This window comes from Amblyomma americanum, chromosome 11 (assembly GCF_052857255.1).
Source record: "Amblyomma americanum isolate KBUSLIRL-KWMA chromosome 11, ASM5285725v1, whole genome shotgun sequence".
Classification (NCBI taxonomy): Eukaryota; Metazoa; Arthropoda; class Arachnida; order Ixodida; family Ixodidae; genus Amblyomma; species Amblyomma americanum.
Window position 1 is genome coordinate 68153113 of NC_135507.1, and position 20793 is coordinate 68173905.

Below are 20793 nucleotides of genomic sequence, written 5' to 3' on the forward strand. Positions count from 1 at the left end.
ACAGCCCTTCTGGGTCTTTGCCTGAGAAACTAACTGCCCAAGGGACGCAACCTATTTTCGACCATGTGCTGCGAAACGGTACGCACTGACTTATTGCACGGAACCAAGATGTGAAACGCAACCCTCCAGAGAGGCGGCCGATGTGTTTTCTTGTAACCTGCAATTGAAACAGCGTCCTGCTGTCGCCCAGCTTCCATACTCCCTGAACAATGGGGGGTGCGACACCCGCCTAGATGCACGAGCAGTCATTACTCGACGGACCAAGTAATTCCGGAAACCGAACACCCCGTGGCGGATGAAAATGGCACTGGCGTGCCTCCCAGCCTCCTCGCATAGCGTCATCCAGGTACCGCCATATTAACTGCGCGCTGCGGCAGCTCCACACGCCACGGCTTGCGAATCGTTTTCACTGCTGGGCCATGAACACGCACGCGCTGTGGCGTGTCCTATGCAGCTGGGTTCGCCAGCCTGGTGCCCTATTGTTGCTCGTGCTAGCTCCCCAGCCTGCCGTTAACATTGATCCTCGGCTTCGATAGGAAAAACTAGCTGCCGTGGCTGCCCACCACAACGCCCTTGCCCGCTTTCTCTCTGGAAGGAATTCGCTTTGCATGTACGGTGTTGGCTGCGCTTCCAATTTGGTGGGCCACTGAGTTCGTGTGGCGCGCTGATGCTGGCTTTGCCTGCTTTTCGTTTTTATCCTCCTCCACCTGATACTTCCCGTGATGCGTAGCGCAGAAGCTGCTTAACTTGGTTCACCAGGCGAGGAAAGAAGCGAATGCCCTGCCATTAGCAGGTCGCGAAAAGCTGGGCGTCGCTGCCTAAGCCTCCCCTGCCCATTGCAAAAAGCGTTGTGAGTGTTCTCCTGCCCTGTGTGAAACATCCGGAGAGCGAGTAGTGTCTTAAAGATCAAGTACGTTCCGGCCTCTAGGATTACAGAAAAAGATCGGAGTTTCGTATTTTTCACTGAGACAAGAAAAGAATAAAAAATTGGCGGTGGTTAAGCTCTGGTCAAACCTGGAGTAACGTGATAGCTACAGCTGGCCGAGTAGAACTTGCTCAGTTGAATTGCAAAGTCAGTCTTTGGCCACTCCGTGTCGCTGGGCGTTCCTTCTTCATCTTCATCACCCTTGACACGGCGCATGCGCACAGCTGTTGCAGCTCGGTTTCGCCGGCGCGCCGCGCCGCCGGCAGCAGCAGCTGTTCCGCACCACGTGGCTGGCCACGCGACCAACCACATGAGCAACCGCGTGACCACGTGGCGGTGGCGGCGCTGCAACGGCGTGGCTGCGCCGCCGTCATGTGCCGCCGCACAGGGTGACGTGCCGCCACCACGCTGAATGCTCGAAATGCTGCCGTAATGCAGTTATCGCTAAAAAAAGAGAAATCCTCACCAAAAAACTTGAAGAACATACCCTTTAAGAGTAGAACGCGATAGAGTGATAGTTCCGGCGCCGCTTATCGGCAGCCGCTATTGGCAGCAGCTATCGGCAGTCGCGCGCCGGTTGGCGAAGGGGTTGCCGGTTCCGTGTGTTGAGAGAGCAGTTCCCTAAGGCCTCCGCCGCTGGTGCTTCTGGGATATTTCAGGCACAAACGAAGCGAGGACGCCTCGTCAGCTTTAAACTGTGGCGACGGCAACGACGGCTGCAACGACGACGCTGGCTTTTCCTCCTCACAAGCTCCTTAACGCTCTCGCATTAAAAAGGCACTGCCTGTGGTGGTCGCGATCACATATCGTGAAATACTTCGCAGTACCGGGGTAGAATTCTAGGCAATGAAGTTCGTTGCAGAGCTCGTTGCTGTCACAGCCAAACAGAACAACCCGTGCGCTGCGTGAGAATGCGGTTGAGTGCACCATCCAGGACCGCTACCTTCCACTGCCCTTAATGTTTTCGGCGGTTTCCGCACAACGCTGAAGAATGGCGCTTTGACACCAGGAGGCAGACGAAAGGTTTCGGCAAAGTTCGTTTACGTTCGCCTCCGTGTCCTCCCTTGGGTTCGGCACCACGTTCTCTCTCCGTCATGGCGCTTAGCTCAGCCGCAGCGCAACGACCATGGGAGTTGAAGGTATTTCGTGCTTAAAAACGTGGTATTGGCACTGACCTGCATTTTTGTGAAAATGGCCTATGCCTTCGACTAGGGCATCAAAAATCATAAAATTTACAGCAACGCTTCATTTTGCACTGCGTTCGTAAAATTTAGTTTTGCACAGAGCATTTATAAGACTCTTTTTACAGCAAAAATATCTAGAGCTTTCTATGTTTTGTACATAATAATTTTCGAACAAGAAGTGCATTGCTCTCCAACCATCAACCCGCTCATGGTGGTCTGGAAGCTCATAGCAGTGAACGGTATTTCAAGTGTGAAGAAAATCGTTAAATATCTTTTTTATGACGGTAAAAAATTAGCAGGGGTGGACCTCTTTCAGCAGCCCCGTCTTTGTCATTTTACGGTCATGCAGAGCTAGAATGATTGCCGTTCGGCGCAGGGTTTACATTAGGAAAGAGCTAAACGTAGCACACGGCTGTCTGGCGAATATTGTTGGTGGTGAAGCACTGATATGTACGTGTCGGCCACGGGCGAGCTGCTTTAAGGGCAGAGCATTGCGAGCTAGGACATCATCATGATGAGGTTCAACTCACTCTCTTACCTTCGCCAGACGCTCATGTTAACCCTCATCTTTGACTTTCTAGCATAGTCGCACCGAATAAACCATCACCACGCAGTTGATATTTCGGAAGCTAGTTAGCATTGCATTCAATTTCGATTTCCTCATCGCTTTTTCATGTTCGTTGGGGTCGGAGCTTTTTGGTGCATCATTTGAACTTTTGTCTCCGGATTGTGTACTGAAATGTCCACATCCCGTAAAACGTGAAAACCTTTTCTAGCTATTCGGGTCAGCTGCGAGCCGTTGCATCAAGTGAGCACAATTGTTTTTTGTTTTTTTTGGGGGGTGGGGGGGGGGGGGTTTGTCTCTTCATTGAGGAAAAAGAAGCCATTTCAACACAGACTTTGCGCATGTTCAGTTGGTCGTGTAAATAATGTCAAATTGTCTCTTAATCAGTTTGTAGTACGTCTTATCATTCGTATGTTCACCCCGGTGATGCTTCAGCATCATCATGATTCTAAATCTGACGCCGAGCCTTGACATAATGCTAAAGTTTCAACGTGAATTATACACAGACCAGTGCTCTCAAAAACGAATACAAACGTTGGTTCTCACGAAAAGGTGAACTATGAGCTTTGCTGGGCGTGGAAGAGACATTCCTTCCGAGTTGCAAGTCCTAAAGCCTAGGAATTGCTCGAAAACTCGGTGATATAAAGCGATAGCCATGCAATGACTAACGGTCTCTAACCAACATACCTAGATTTAGCTCTTTGTGAAAGGTCTTTAACCTCCATTACCCCTCCTAGGGGCCCGGAAAGGAAAGAGGGGGGCCACCACGCCCGCGTTTTCCCCCTGCCTTTTGGGTATGTTGGAGCCGGCAGAGTGCTTTGTATCCCCTTAATTGTGTGAGGGTGGCTTTGCCGGGACTCCCTCTGAGGCGCAGCTAACCCCATGGTAGCTGCCAGCGAGCTATCCCTAACATTTAGGGCATCTTCTGCGCAAAAAAAAAATTGATGATAGGTACAGCAGGAGGCCCGGAGGAATCCAGGCCAGGTTTTCTGAGAATCTGGACTTTAAAAAGCAGAAGAAATTTAAAACCCTATGAAGTAAGCACAGCTAGAACTCGAGCTGCGCACGAAGTGTGTATTACCCACCTGCTGCTCATTGGTTCCGAGTTCCTTTGGAGGCCAGTACCTCGCGAGACCTTACTGCTGGGTGAACCAAGCTTGGGTACTGGCGATGACAACTCTTGCGGGAAGCGTTGGAAAAGGCTTATGCTAGTAGTTGGCCAGGTCGGCTTGTAAGTGCTGAAACTATGGTGGAGGCCGACTGTCGAAAGCGAGTGACAGCTAGTAGGCTTGGCAGATATCTGTCTACACGTGCCGTTTGGAGTTACCTAGGGGCTTCGTTGGCAAAAGTGTTAGAAGATGGACGGCGTAATTCAAAAATTGCTCCCTCTTCTTTATAGACTTGTCAGCTGTACTTTGTCAGGCTCAAAAACTGCTAGAATGTTTCCAAAAAAGGCGCGAGCACCTGTGTCCAAAATGCGGGCATCTAGTAACCGTACAGTGCTAGACGAGCAGCCCCTGGATTAGGAGAGGCGACCAAAAATTGCTGCCGCTTTGAGTTTTCCTGTCTCCAAAGTCGGAAACCCGGTAAGCATTCAATCTTGATTAGAGCACACCTCGAGGACGAGAGCTGAAAATCGGGCATAGTGCGAGTGCTCTCCCTCCTCAGAGGCTTTCCCCAGTTCCAATATCCCGGGTTCGAGCCCGACCGGGGCGGCTGCGTTTTTATGCAGGCAAAACGCTAAGGCGCCCATGTGCTGTGCGGTGCCAGTGCACGTTAAAGATCCCCAGGTGGTAGAAATTATTCCGGAGCCCTCCACAACGGCACCTCTTTCTTCGTGTCTTCTTTCATTTCCTCCTTTATCCCTTCCCTTACGGCGCGGTTCAAATGTCCACCGATATATGAGACAGATACTGCGCCATTTCCTTCCCCAAAAACCAATTAATATTATTATTATTTATTATTGTTATATTGTAACTCCCCTAACCATTTTCCTCACCTTGTGCGCCGGTGACATCAAGAATTATCGTAGCGTTGTGCACCAGTGACGTCATGAATATCAATTTGTGTCCGAATGCCATTTGTAGTAACCAAACAGTAGTTGACATACTATATACTCTTTATTCAGCAATAACAGCCTCATACAAAGTAAAACACAGGATTACATTGCAACAGCAATAACATCACCTCGGGAATAACAAAACCCGAGTTAAGTCAACACTTGCACTGCAGAGAGTGAGGACAATAGAGATATCAATGAAACTGTTTTATGAAGAAGGAGGACATTATGGCAAACGATTTCAAATAGTAGCGTGAAGTACATGGTGCGGCTGGTTCGCGGAAGCATGCCTTCTGAAAGTAGCGCGCAGATATGATTCAGTTTTCTTTTATATAACCTACAGGCCCGCCCCAGTCCTGAATTAGTTTCCGGCTTTCAAGCGCCCATATCTCTGTCAATCTCTTTTATCGAAACCGATAAAACCAGGGGCCTTTATTAAAACGAAAAGGAGCACATGTAGAACACATGCACTTGTTCGTTGGCGGATATGTATGCATGTGGCACCAGGCGTATCACCCTGTATTCTCATGACAACTGTACTATGAATCAAAACTAACTTTTTTTCTCAACAAAACAGCTTATTCGTGCGCTTTAGTCGTTGATAAATCATTTATCTCACCTCCCCCCCCCCCTTCCGCCTGCTGCGTCTCTCACTTCAAAGCCTACATCTAACCATGCTTTCTGCATACTCATTGTGTGACTGATGCAGGCTGAGCTACAGGGCAGCTCAATTAGGATAAGCGTGGAGAAGTCTGCAGAGAGATAAGAAGGCAAAGACACGAAAGAAGGTAACAGGCACTACACTTCATAAGAGCAGCCTATGAGTCTCTAGACCTGCCTGGGTACCATTTCTCTTTCTTGAAGAATTTCTAAGACTTTTCTAGCAAAATCGGTAATTGAGGTATACGCACAGACTCTGAAATCTTTCACACAAGTTGGTGGACTGAATAAGAGATATGCATTATCCCCTTTCAAAGAAGATATCCAACGCGTGGCCCGCCTTGCGCTGAATGGATGTCAGCAACAGAAGTGCTACCTTTTGCATATCTTGCTTACATCCTTTGTTGGTGGGCGAAATATCGGCAGCAATAAGAAGATATCCGCTTTCATAGTAATCTATTTACGGGCTGAGTTGTCGGCTGGTTTAAACTAGCAGTTAACACTGAAAATATCCGTGACTAAAGACTCCCACTCAGGCCTAATTCGGTGAGTAAAAGCCTCACGCCAGTGAGGAATTCTTTTTTCATTCAGGGATACTTTCACAATTGCGGCTTTGTGTTGTCAATAAAACTGGTCTGTTTTCTGGAGCGAGTTGGTGAAAATAATTTCTGTTTTGGTAAAGCCGAAATATGGAAATACAACTTATGAAAATCAGTGCGTACTACATCCCCAGACATACAGGCAAATGTAAGATGGATCGAAATAATTAGGTTTAGAAACTCTTGTAGTTTGCTGTATTTACAGAATCCGGATGCAACTGAAGCAAGAGCAACTAGAGAAAGAATCAAAGGGGTGTAGGAAGCGTACTTATGAGCGTCACTAATGCAGCTGCACAGACACGCAGGCCGTCTCATTTAGCCATGCCATTTTCGTGACTGCAAAATGGAACCGTACTTTATAAGGAAAAGAAAAATTTCTAGATTCCTTATCAAGATATTTTTACCACGTTCAAGACCATTATTCTACATCTTTCATGCGCGATCTCGCTGGTCCAAAACAAGACAACAAAATTTACAAAACCATTCACGTGATTCATGCGGTTACTACGTTTGATCTGGAGAGAGAAAAAAAATCACGAGCCTTTTTCTCCAAGCAATGTGATCTGGACAGCCGGTATCTTTAGATCTCACATAGACTTCAGATTTTACACTCATGCGAGTCCTTATAAATAGAATAATTACTGAGTCAGTCCCACTGAGCTTCATGATGGCAGAAGATGAGGTGCTGGCCGATTAGCGGTCACAATAAAAACTACCATGTGCATCTTTACACACCTCGCACGCGGACCAATAAAAACATCTTTTAGAGGTTTTCAGCATCTTCCTGCACTTACTAAATGCTTCCATTTATATACCTTGAGCTTCTATTACGCCTTTATAAAAATCTTTTACTCCTGGGTAGAGCATAGGAATCAATAGATCTATTCTTTACATTGGGAAAGTACAGGGCCTTTAAAGTGACTGGCAATTTTACCTTTATTTTTTCCTCCTCTCAAAGCTGCATTTCTTTTCTCAGATAGAAGACAAAGAGTAAAATATAGCTTGTCGCAAACCATGAAACCGCACAATTGCGAAAAAGTGCGCGCTTGTGGATATGTGGGCATCAGCTAATCTTCGCGTAATACTCTTTGAGATGTCTGGCTACCGCTTTGGAATTTAATGAATTCTGGACGGATTGCGGACTCTTCTTACGCGGTCATGATCATACTTGCTTAGCGCGAGAAATCGCGCATGCGCCCGTGGACGCACTGATATTCGCAGATGAAAACGCGAAAGTGCGCAAATGCGAACTTTTCACGAGCGTGTTCACTCGAACAGAGTTGTAACGCGGTGCTTTAGTAGCACAGCATGAGAACTTGACACCAACCTAACTTTATGATGTGTGCGTGTGCATGTGTCTGAAACGCTAAAGCATACTCGGTATGTCTACGGTGCTCACAACACCTTTTAAGCGTCTCTTGTCAATGGTATCACACGGAAAATATACCTTAGTGTACGCACATCCCGCTGCTTGTTCGTAAAGTTCAAGCGCATTTTAACGGCTTTCGACAAAATACTGGACGTGTTTGTTCTCATGACACTTGCAAATAGCAGCCATATTACGTAGGTGGAAGCCAGAAACTAAAGTTTCGTTTTCAAGGCGCCTAAAGAACCACCGTTACAGTGTGCGGAAGACACTCTAAAATCAACAATCATTACAAAGCTTCTCCTCCGATTTGTAGACATACAATTCATTTCGCGAAGGAAAATGCAGAGGATGTGAAATGTCTGTGTTCCTGTGTCGTGACGGCTTTCGAATCACGCAGCCTAAGTACAGTTGTTTCTGCCTGCCATCATTTTAACTACACAGAAAGATATGCATTTAAAAATACAAACTTAAAAAACAAATTCGAATGCTGTCCGGCTCCGCATTTTTAAACAGGGGTAACGATTGACATTTGTGCGTCTCGACGTAAGACTCGCAAAAGTTTGGTCATAGTCTACCCCTGCGGTCAGGTGCAATCTCGGGGTTGGAATTAGGTGGCGCGTTAGAAGATCTCAAACTGAATTTTGACACAAACGACACGGATAGCTGTGTGCGTGAGTGCTTCGATTACTTATTCATTGCAATTATTTGATGAGCTGGAACATCTAATAATGTATTTCTTGCTGCAATTTGTGGTTGGCTGTGCCAATAAAAATCCTCATTTAGAGCCAATTGATTCTAATTATGCGAAAGTGTACGAAAAAAATTTAATCCAACTGTAATCATTGCATAGATAAGGATGGTAACCAGCTTATGTGGTTTTGTTGCAGTCGAAATGCTACTTAATCATAAGATGCATAAAACCGATTAACGTTTCAAAACTGTACTATGAGGATATAAAGGAGAGGTAAGCGCAAAAAATACGCAAAACAAGAGCACTTTCATATCTGTGCTTTTTTGAACATGCAGGACGCAATATGGGCTGTTAATTTTACACCCGCCGCGATGGCTCAATGTGCTGTTTGACGGCTGTACGCGATAATGAACACCCCTCCCCCCCCCCCCCCCCCCCCCTCCTTGATATAATTTATTCCGAGCTCCACTACCACGACGCCACGCATAGCCGATATGTCACATCGAGATGTTAATCCCAGCAAATCACAAATCGTGTTCCTAAGTATAGACTTGCTGCTGCTTATTTCTCTAGATTATAAAACCATGATATATTTCGTTTATGGCGATAAACAGTGTCGCCAAGAAAATGCTATGTTTCAGGAGGCTGACAGTGTTGGTCGTCGGGGAGGCGCATTCCAGATCATTGACCGCAGAGAGTGTTACACTTTCTTTGAAAGGTTCGTCACCAATCTCAAATCTTAAAGCTCTTAAAAAACGCCTTTTTTGCAGTCAGCGAAATCAACCGGCAAACGAGCGCACTGGCCCAGCGTTCAGTTGTTTCGCTCCTGACCTTATAAGGCCCGGTTTCTTCCCCAACAGCAGTAGAATAGGCGGCGAAATATTAGTCATTGACACGTTTTGAACGATTATTTATTTAAAGAAAACAAGCGATATAGATATGGAGGTTTTGAGGTTTACAAACACTAATGTGCGGGGAAGTAATAGTACTCTAATCGGGGATGACGTTTGCGCTGGAAATATTGTTTGGAAATGAGTGGTAAAACAGAAATTCGCAAGAAAATAGTAGCAGTTTATTTATTTAAAAACGCAAATTAAGATTTTTGCAAGAATTTAAACTCTTGTCGAGAGATTTTACTAGTCAGATTGAGAAAGTCAATGATCGAACGTTTGCCACGTATGTCGCCTTCGGTCTACCAAGACGCCTTCATAACAACAGGTGTCAAAGGCTACTCCACAACGTATATAGCTAAGAGCTATGCTATCTTATGACACAAAGAATGAATTGTGTGAACGATACACGGACTGCGTTTGCGTGCCTCTTTGCCTCTTCGTTGTCCGTGTCGGGTTCCCGTAGTTCTTTTTTTGCATCTATAACGAACCAACTAGCTCGACAAGTTCTGCTGAACATTCTTATGATATCGTGCATCCATAAGCACCTGGCTATCCGCTAACAACAAATCATCTAGACTAGAACCTAGCCAAGCACGTACAACGAAACTTTTAAAATGAAATCAATTATTCTGGGTCCTGGGTTCGTCTAAGGTACACTTCCGCAGAATAATTTGAAAACTGCAAGGACCAACCGTGTGATATGAGTGTTCCAGAAGATAAAGCATAGTGGCGAGTACAAGTCTAGCGTGCAGTCTGAATAAATCCAGAGTGTACAAAAAGATTCTTGTCGAAAAAATTAATACTGAAGAGAAAACAAAATAGGAGGAAACACTTAAGCTATGCCTTGTGGGTATGACTCAAAAGCGTTGACAACCTAATTCCTATATATGCAGAATTGGTCATCCCAGATCTTACATTCATCGATCCCTGGGTGCCCTCATACCACTTCACGAGCAGTGGTGCAGCGGTTAACGATGCTTCCCTGCCCTGCGATGACAGGTGCTGCCACCGGTGAGCCTTGCGTGATCCATGTTGTTCTTGGTATCCTTAAAAACCAATCATTAATTTAACTGAACCCGCCGCGGTGGCTCAGTGGTTAGGGCGCTCGACTACTGATCCGGAGTTCCCGGGTTCGAACCCGACCGCGGCGGCTGCGTTTTTATGGAGGAAAAACGCTAAGGCGCCCGTGTGCTGTGCGTTGTCAGTGCACGTTAAAGATCCCCAGGTGGTCGAAATTATTCCGGAGCCCTCCACAACGGAACCTCTCTCTTCCCTTCTTCTTTCACTCCCTCCTTTATCCCTTCCCTTACGGCGCGGTTCGGGTGTCCAACGATATATGAGACAGATACTGCACCATTTCCTTTCCCCAAAAAACCAATTATTATTATTATTAATTTAACTGCCACATGCCTTAAAAATGTCGCAATAAAATGCGCAAATAAAAGTTGTCCTAAAATGGGACGTAGATTATGTATGGATTCCGCCCCCCCTCCACAAAAAAAAAGAAATTTCTCACTGTTTTTCACTGTTCGAATAACGATGTAGACTGTGCATTCCATGTATAATTCACCTTGGCCATCTTTCAGGAAGCAAGGATGTTTTTGTTGCTGAACTGATACTTTCGACTGTTTCCTGTTTGCCAGAGCGTAAGGAAACACTACGTTCCTAAGAAAACGCGACCAACACCAAGAAGGTTGCTTCTGCATTGACAACTAGTTTTCTTGGTTGCAGACGCCTACGTTATGGGTTTACGACCGATGTGCACAAAGCAGGTAGATATGCGAAAGGCACAGATTGAAAAAGAAAAAACGCCAGTTTACAGTGTTGCGTGCAATCCGCAGAGGTATGTAGATCCAGTGCGCAAGTTTCTGTGAGGCTAACTGCGCTGTGATGACAAGCGTCAGACAAGGAACGCGTAACAACAATGCGTCGTTTAAATTTGGACGGCGCGGAAGCTCATTCGCGATGATATGATGAAAGAACATTATGAAACGTCGGGAAGCGTGTTCTTCGCCTCAACTACCTTGACCTGCATTCTGTCATTCATTGGAAGGCCTTCTTTCAGGTGGGAGGCTCAAGTGTCACCAGCGTGCCTACCAGAATAGGTGTTTAATTTACAGTCGGGAAGCCCTTTGAGGCTTGCAGCAGTTTTCCTTTTCTCTTGGGTATCGCTCCAGTTACTCTCATTAATTTAGACCTTAAAGCCACTTAGGGGGGGATTAAGTATAATTTTTTTACCTTTTGTCTACAGTGGCCTGGCCTCATTTTATCGTACCGTATCAAAGCTGCTGCCGTTTCCTAATTTGGGCATGAAGAGAACGGTAAATATAGAGAATAGTGCTGAAGCCGGCTTTAAGGGTGAATATAATAAGGCGCAACTCATATTTAAAAACTTCTGCAAAAATAGTATGATACCAAGCCATTAAGCTGTATTCGCCATGTGTGTGCGTCCCAACACTGCATTAGATTTCCGAACACTCAGAAAGACAGTCGACACTTCCATGAAATAGAAAGGCAACAAGGTTCAAAGAGAAAGGATGCGTAAAAGAGACTGGCTAGGAGTGTATGAGGATCACCTAAGTGGTTTTGTAGAGGTCTTGAACCCACACCTTTTCTGTATATTGGGATTTCCGCTCCTAAATGATACGCCAGGATTCGGAGTCGTTTTCTTGATGGTATTTATTCTCAGGATTGTTCTCAAAATACGGCTTCTCGAAACTCTCCGTTCACTAATGCCTCGCGATCTTTAGTTAATCGAAATTCGCTGACTATGTTGCTTGACATCCTTTTCAGAAGAACAAACTTCACCGCGCCTCGCATCCTCCCACTATGCAAGCCTTCCCTGCCTTCTACTCGCGAAGGCGAAGTACGTCATTTGCCTCCTGCTCTCCACCAGACCTCCTTCCCTTACACTCCTGTCCAGAGTGAGGACTTTGTTAACCGCTGCCCTGTACGACTGCACATCTAGTCTCGCAAGTCTGTTGTCAAAACATTCATTTGTGAACTGAGGCTTCCAATCATCCCGTCATCCGGGTATTCCACTACGAGCTTGATTTTTCAAAACGACGTTCATATTCGACGTGTATTAAGTTCTCGAGTGCCTGGATTAGGAAAACACTCTGTGCCTTAAAGTCCTTCAGCCTCCATCAATCGTTTCTATAACAACTATCCATGCTTTGTTATGGCCTACAACAGACCTAGCTAAGCTTTAAACTTGTCAAAGCTTGAAAAACAAATATTTTTTTTTTCGGCTAGAAGATAGCCTCAAATTTGATTCTGGTGCTGAAAAGGCGGCAGTACTCTCGAAATATGACAAAAGAAGCCGTTGCCTTTTTAACAATACTGGAACGCATTGCAGAAAGTTGGTGAAATTGGTGGGCTCTAGATATACAGGAATGGTCAAACTTTGCCAGGCCACAAACCTGCTTTTGAGGAGGACAGTCCATAAGTTATGACACTTTAGAAGCTGAAAACCTCTGTTGCTGGTGCGAGAAGTGTCATGTTCTCCTCGGAGAACTTGACAGCTTTAACGGCATCTTAAGCGCCAGGATGTAACGCTGAAAAGCAGACCCTTCGGCCTGGGAACTTCTGACCGACCCTGTACATGCAACAATGGTGTTCTCGGTGCAATAGCATTCACGTTAGCAAGGGCGGAAGAAGTTATTTTGGAACATTGTTGATATCTCGCGAGTTGTTTCAATCATCTTGGCATTTACTGCCCAAGCTCCAGGCAATTAAGAATCCTCTCATCTATGAGAGAAATTTCGTGCATAAAACCAGTTTTTCTTTTGTTATGCGTTAGAGAAAAGTGGCTTTCGTTTTTAACGCCGGGGGAAATCTCAATAAGCTGCAACGGGGGTAGTCTAGCCTAGGTGGTGTAGCCTGGCCTATGCGGTGGTTTGTGTGAACAACAGAGCTTAATCATCGTGAACAGAGCTTCGGCTGAAAACCACCCCGATACCTGTTTTCATTACATGAAGGCTTCTCCCGAGAGTTAGTGAAAAATGGTTCCGAATAATAACGTATTCATCATGTGCTCCTGATAGACATGAACTTTGAGCAGCTCTTTTTTTGTGTCCCATTCTGATGTGGTATTTTAATGAAAAGGATGGATATCACATATACACTAATACCTTCTGGCGCAGTATCACACCAAATACTCCTATAATCGTGCTTGTCGGCATGAGCGCATTTCTGAGGCACCTGGCTTCGCATTGTGTCCACCGAGGCTGTTATTCATGACAGCACAATGAATTATTACGCTTTAAAACAGGTTCCTTTCATTACGTGGCATTGTATCGCACATGTTTTTGCGACTCATTGGAAACGTAGCCCTATCATGCTGCACGTGATCAAGTCATCACAGCTTTCGCAAACTTTTTCTTCGAACAGTAAAACATAAATTATAGCTCTTCTTAGAACGAGCCTCTCACATATATACTTCCGCACCGCTAATCGAAACTTGGTGAAGGTTCCCCCACATGCCTGGGAAGATTCTGTATGATTCGCATCGATGCACCTGCAATGCTTCCACCATCTTTCACTACAGTGACTATGGGATGAACTTTTCTCACTTTTCGTTCTACTTCCTCAAGATATCCCAAAATATACTATACCCGTCCTGCCGCTCAACAAGCCTAGTGGGTCAGAAACGTTGCAGGAAGCCAACCACAGGATGGATAATATCAAGTGCTGCCTGAGAAACTTAGAAATGTTCTGCAGGGTAACGTCATTCTAAGACTCGTTACGCACTCCCATCCAGAGCTACGAGACATCACGTTGCGTTATGCAGATATTGTCGCACTGCAGCCGCTGGCGGCTTCCTCTTCAACGAAACCCTGCGCGCAGCTTGGTCTTCGACTCAAGCAGCGCGTTTGTGGCCGCGCTGGGAGGTTGCTGCAGCGCCTGGCCCAGATTGCAGAGGCGCTCGAAGTCGGCCGCTTCTTTTTCCAGGGTTTCGATCAGCGACCTGGCAGACTTCTTTTCCGCTGCAGAAACGAGCACCACTCTGTTATTAACGTGCACAGCGCTCTAGCAGGCACATTCATATACCTTAGGTTGAGACAGAGCACATTTCGTGGTCCGCTTATATGCATGCTTAAGTTTACTTCATTGCGCTACTCAATAAGTGGGGAAAACATATCAGATTGAGTTGCACACTGATACTTATTTTTCCTCATGAAGTACCCGCTCACATCAATGTAAGAGTCCATACCAACCGTGCAAAATGTATAGGTATATTAACGCTTTAAATCGGTCATTGAGTCACTTCCGAGTGGAGTGGTAAATCCAGGTATACGGATTTATTTGGAGCTTCCCGAAAATTGAAAATATTTCAGAACTGCTTCTGGAATCTCTCCCTTCGTTAGGATTTACAGGGAAAGCACTTGCGACGTTTACTTCAATAACGATACCGACTAGAAATAGTAATGAGAGAAATAAGGCTAGAAGGGTGCAACAACCTACCTCGGGACAACCTTGACTGCAGCCTGCAGTTTTCTTTTCTCAGGGCCTGCATCGCATGATCCTGCTCCTGCAGCTGGAAGGAGCAGTGCATTGCTTGTGAAGCTTTCGGTAAGTGTGCCTCACGTTTTCTGTTGTGTGAACAGTGATCATATTGAAGCAAATAGAATAAAGAGAGAGAGATAGAAAGAGTTTAGTTCATGATGTGCGAGCGAGACAAACTCCCTCATTTGTTTTTGTTGCATCCGTTCACTCAAACATGTGGTCCTTAGTAGCGGCAACTACTCAGAATCAAATGCATTGGACAAGCGCTTTCAAACTACGGTTGTCCTACAGGAGGAACATGAATAGCATTGAACTCAGGCCACTGTACAAATAGTCTATAAGCACCTTTCTTAAGCGCTGCACCTAATGAATTTCATGTCTCTTCGCTAAAAGAGTAGCACTGAAATGAAAAGTCGGGGCTTTAAAAAAAAAAGAAGCGCTATCTTTTTCGTGGAAGTACAGGTAAGAAATTCAAGATCCTTAGTACCGCGCGCAGTTAAGCATTGCAAGTGGCAGGTTTTCTTTCGTTACGTTTCGGTTCATTGTGGTACGTTGAAAGCGTTGTCAAGCCTCTACCTGATTGGTGCTTTTGGACGTGAGGAATAGTGAATAAAGCAAAAAGAAAATGCAACTCATGCACGGTGTGAAACAAAGCACGGAAACCAAAGCGTGTAAGCTTCTTTCAGAGTAAGAATTTGCCAGTCGGCGAAAAGGAGTCCTCGCCCCGTGCACGTTGTCCAGGTTCAGATGTACCGCTTCGGCTTCGTAGGGAGCTTTTCATCGTAATTTTACGCATGTAAATATTGGACAATGAAGAGTTTTAGCATACCGGAGACGTATTAGTGGAGACGTATACCGGTATTACGCAACAGAGCTGTGCCTGCGCAGTGGCAAATGCATGGCCAGGTAGGACTACTGCGCGTGCTGAAACAGGCGTACGAGAAACCGGTATACGTCTCCGCTAGTACGTTTGCGGTATGCTAAATCTCCCTATTAAACGAATACAGGTCTATGTTGGGAGCATGAAACTAAACGGCAGCTATTAAGCCTGTGCACAGAGAAGCACGCTTCAGAAAATGAAGGGGTAGGCAGCAGGCCGAGCGAAACACCCACCAGTGCATGCAGCCGGTGCACCTCGTGCCGGAGCCTGACGAGGCATGTCACCTGGCACTGGTACGACTCCAGGCTCTTCTGCTTCCTGCGCATCAAAAGACGAACGCAGCTTTCGAATCTGGCCACCACTTTGCTACGCGCAGAGCCAATGTGGAAGGCGTGGTTTACCGTCAGGAGGCGTTTACTTTAGGAATAACTAAGTATGACAGGAAGTAAAGGCAGGGGCACATAAAGCTTCTGTCGCTGAGTAATGCTGAGGTCGACAGCACGAAGACTCTGAAGATATGTCACCGGTGCTTTCAGGTTATTGGACGTTAATAGTGTAAACAGCGGTTTACGGCACAGCTTAGACAAAGTGAAGACGAAATAAAAAGATAAAGTGCTGATTACGAGCTCTCATTTCCGCAAGCTGTTACAAATGTACGAAGGGGAAAAAATAGAGAAAGAAATAAGTGAAGCAAGAGCATTGTGATCAGAAAACATCATGGTGAACTATGGAGCTGATGAATGTTAAGTTCCGAATATCCGTTCGTGCAAAAGCCTTTCTCTAGGTGCATGGTAGTGAGGGCTTTATGGTGGCACTGTGACCAAAAACATTTCGCTATGTTTGAAATTCATATGTAAACTGCCTCACTTTTATATTATTTTCAGCATTGCAATAAAGCCTAAAGTGTATATCTACTTGCTCTTCGCCTTTCGCGTATATCTTTTGATTTGAATAAGCTACATGGCTTAATGTGTTAGCTTTGAAACAATGCTTAAACACTCGCATTCAGGAGGCCAGTGTCCGCATTTCTTGTTCCGTGCTTAAACGCCAATATGACGCTTCAATTTGTTCTTTCCCCTCCTCTCTTACCATCGTTCTACTTCATCCTCCATCGCAGCCAGCGCTTCCGGCCGGTTCCACTCCGGAGTGCCGGGTAGGGATGGGTAGTTACCTGTTGAATCCGAAAACACAGGCGGATTGGCGTTTATAAGCAGAACGACATGAAGGGTTCCTAATCAACTTAAATAGGCGTTAGAAAGAGGAATTTGTGCTTCCATATTTGCAAAGAAGAAATGGGGTTCTCGATTGTTCGAGGGACCGGTTTAACGTCATCTCGGCATGCATGGCAAGGGTGGCTGCACATTTGAAGATAGGTATGCACAAAACGCCGATTTTAAGTAAGCGGTATCAAATTTCGAAGCAGCATTTATAATAGTTTGATTTTTCTCTTTCAATATGGCGTCGCTGTAGAACAGCGCCCAAGGACAATGATGTGAGCTTAAGAAGCAAAACTTGATTTACGAAAGTAGTTTCTTTGCCAGCTTTGAACTCGTTGAATCTATTACAAAGCCTAGGATATCAGTCTAGTACGTACTGTGCGACAGTGATCATTTAACCAAGAAATAATTGTTGTCAGGAGAAACGTATGTGTGCATTCATATATCTATGAAAATGGAGATTCGCGCAAGCCTCCTTAGTGCTTGCCTAAAAGCTTGAATAATGGATGGTCTGAGCCAATGATTAATTTTTGTCTGTTTTTTTAACAGCCACACGACTCTGGCGACAAAAATTTTCGATGAACTTTGTGCAATGTAGTAATTGTGCGCCATCAGAGACCAGTTATGAAATACGCTTGTACACTGATAATGCAACCAAAAGAAGAACGTAGTGGGCGTGTGCAGTTTGAATTAGCAACGAGGCATTCGTGAAGGAGCCGAATGCAATACAGGCTTGCATTTTTTCCTCATTGCAAACAGAACTATGAAAAATCAATGTGCGCGCGCAACTATCAACTTCATGCTGTATATAGTACTTTTCAACGCACAATATATGAACAGGTAGGAGAGCTGGCTAAGCTCAAAAGCTAATTAACAGGCATTTTAGCACAGTGAAAACCTGGATAACGCTTCTGAAGCTACGCACTGTGCGCGTAGATTCAGAGGCATCCTTCAGAAAAGAGCACTTCAGAAAGCTCAGTGCTCAGAAATAAAATGTGGGCTCACCATCAAAAGGGGGCAAGTAGCAGAGTAGAGTGCCATCATACTCCGCTTCATCCCCATCCCTGCGAATCAGTTCCACAGGAAAATCAATTGGAAGAATTATTTCGTCCCGCAATCTATTAAATGAACACTGAGGACCACTCGCACCAATTATTGTTCTAATAAATATCTATTCTAATGCTCTTTGCGGGTATGTTCACGTTTTTTCGCGCTGCAAACTACGCATTTATTCGTTATAGAATATAGGTTTAAAAATTTTCCGACAAACTTCTTACGTATGCTCCAGATAGGATTATGAGTCCGTGATCTCGGTGTTGAATTGAATAGTCATGTACACTGGTCTATTTAACAAGAGACTGAAATTCTGTGTAGAAGCACTTGACGAATTGGCCGATGATAGCGACAGCATTATATGTTTTGTTGTTCTTATAAAAGCTCCACTTTCGGTGGTAAAACTCTATTTGCGATCAGATTGCGGTAATCTATGGATACAGCCGAACGGCAATAAATCCTCAGTGTCGTTTTAAATGGTTCGATTTCACGACATGAAGCAAGGTCAGACGACTACAGCTGACTGCATATCTTCGAGCGTTCATGCGAATTGCAAATATGTCACCTGATATATACGTTCACCTTCACGCTTTATGGCATATTCCTCCTGGTCGCGGCTGCATAATACTACTTTTTTATTCCTTAGAACTCTCTCCAGTACAGCACGCGACAGGATTTAAGTTATCTGTTTTAGGGACAGGCGAAAAGATTTGCCCACCTTGGAAACAATATAATAACTAAAGGGCAGAGCTTTTTTTCTTTTAATTATTTTTCTTTTTGTACTCTTAAACTTTTTGCGCCGTTATTAGGACTTCTAACCCTATTCCCTGTCATTTACGCTACTAACTCAGGAGGCATACTTTGCAGGTGCAACTAAAAGTTTACCAACGCTTTACATAAGTTACAGAAGCCAGTTTATAAAACGTTGGCGCACAGAATTTCATTCGTGCATGTTAAATTGCAGCCATCAGTGGAACTTAGTGCAAGACTGGAAAAAAAACCCAATGGTGAAAAAAAAGACATGTACCTAACCATTGGCCTTTTACGCTTCATCTTGGGGATGCATTTAGTGCATGAAATGAATGTTAGCCTTATTTTCTATAGCACCAATATAATCAGAAATCCCCACTGTGTACTCATTTTTTTACAAGAATAATATAAAGACAATTGGCGCTAAAAAGCAGGCGCTAATGGTCAGTTTAAAACTATTTATTTAAAGCATTCATTAATGCCTTTACGCATATGCTTTCGAGTTTACTCCTGCACTCATTAGTTCACGTATTTATTTAGTCGTTAAATCATGAAATCGCGGAAGAAAGCTGGTTTTTAAGGCAAACCAAGCATAGGGTGATTTCTTTGAAACAAATGGCAAGCTGGAGTTTAAAGTTGAGAGTGTCTGTCATTTTTTTTGGCTTTTCCCGCTGTCACGCAACACTTCATAGTCTACCTGTGCTGAATAGAAATAAATATAAGGGATTAGGTTTTGAAAACTGGTACCTCCGAATGCAACCATTAAAACTTATCGCAAAGTGTTAAACGCCCCACGACATTGGTTTTCTCCTCTTTTTTACATTTATACCACTCAAATTAATTAATGTTTTTCTGAGAGAACCTCGTAATCTGTGTGCCCCTATACTTTTTCACCACTTCGATATTGTGTCCGCATAGGGCGACAAAATAAAAGAAACGCAAAGGCGTCACAGTTGATTTAAAAATTGCTTTCGAAGCGACCGTGCAGGAAAGAAAAGGAAGAAACGATGGTGTCCTAGTTTCAGCGTAGTAGCGCAGGAAATGTTAAATGTAACGCGTTTTAAATTGAGCGGCGTTCAGGAAAAGCGCGAAACGCAATAAGGCAAAGCGCTCGTTTTAATTTCTCCTGGTTCGGCCGTCCCGCGTGGGAGCCCCTTTCCAAAGGGTGATGTAGAGCTAGCTCGAAATTGTTCCCGATGCATTATGCATGCGGAACTCGTCGCGTAAGTATATCAGACAGACTCAAACATGGCTTCGGTTCTTCGCTTTTGGCCCAAAAACTTGGCTTTTGAGTTTTGCTGGCACAGCTCTGTCCTCACTGTTTTGGGCTCATTCAGAAAATACCGGCTCGCTGATAGCGCTGCACCGTGGTGCCATTCGTACGTTGCCCTAAGCCATTACCTGGATCGATGTTACGATCTGGTATTACCAGTTTCTTTAGACTAGTAAACCTTTAGTTTTGGTTGCAGTTTTAGGAAACATGCCAATGTATTCCGCGGGTTCTTGCTGCTAGTGCTTTTGTCGCGTCTGCGAGTTTGATGTGGCCCTCAATATAGTGCGCACCGTTCTGTGGTGAATCAATAAAGGGGATTGGTTAGGCGAGGCTGGGAAACCGTTAATATCGCAGTGGTTTGTTTTGTGACAACGAACCCAAAGTTTCTGGAATCACCTTTAAAAATAATAACAGACGATGTTGTGCTTGCGTCTCACAAAAAAAGATATCCGTGATTGAGTTTGCCGTCTTGATTCATATATGACGGAGGTTCTGATTATTAAAAATTTTAAATATTTTTTATTTAAAACGTTTATTACAGTTCACGACTCAGAATCAACTTTTACTGGTTGAAATAGTTTTGTCAACACTGAATTTTGAGGCGTCCTAGAATGTAAGAGACTAGGCAAATTCGCTGACTGTTACGTGTGGTAAAACTTCAACATTTGACATCGCATTTAAAATCAGGTTTCTCATTACGCTCTTTGGCTTTTTTATGACGGTGTGCAAAATATTTTCCCTGCTTGCAGAATTCCAATGCAGTCGATGAGTTGGAATTTCAATGATGAGTTCAATGAATTTCAATGGGTGAGATGGTGATTGCACAAGATGAGATTAGACCCTTTGAACCTACAATAGTGGGTGCATGCTTTTGCACAATAAGCGTTCAGACTTGCTGCGCAAAACAGCGGTGTCCTACATGTTGGACGCCAGTCACATATGAGTTATTGTAGCAAAAGCAAATTATGAACACAATATCTGCCATTCAGTATGCAAGGAAATACAAGATAATCATTGGACAGCAGATAGGAAGAAAGGTATACCAATCAGGTATACACGACATTGGGAGGGGGGCATGGTAGCTCTTTAGAATTTATAGCGACTACTTTACGGGGTTTAGAAAGAAAAATTAAATGCGCGAGAAGATACCTTTCGATGTATTTGGAT

The 20793-nt window shown here is 44.6% G+C and overlaps 1 protein-coding gene across 1 annotated transcript in view; it reads right to left on the reverse strand.

The window, feature by feature from the left end:
- Positions 1-4775: 4775 nt before the first annotated feature.
- LOC144111109 (uncharacterized) overlaps positions 4776-20793 on the reverse strand; it is a 137071-nt gene continuing 121053 nt past the window's right edge. Inside the window, exons 9-14 of the mRNA XM_077644247.1 lie at positions 17556-17614; positions 16423-16504; positions 15567-15651; positions 14412-14484; positions 10346-13933; positions 4776-10015 (exon numbers count right to left, since the gene is read on the reverse strand). Coding sequence (XP_077500373.1) covers positions 13773-13933; positions 14412-14484; positions 15567-15651; positions 16423-16504; positions 17556-17614 — 460 coding nt within the window. The 3' untranslated portion in view covers positions 4776-10015; positions 10346-13772. The remainder of the gene's footprint in view (positions 10016-10345; positions 13934-14411; positions 14485-15566; positions 15652-16422; positions 16505-17555; positions 17615-20793) is intronic.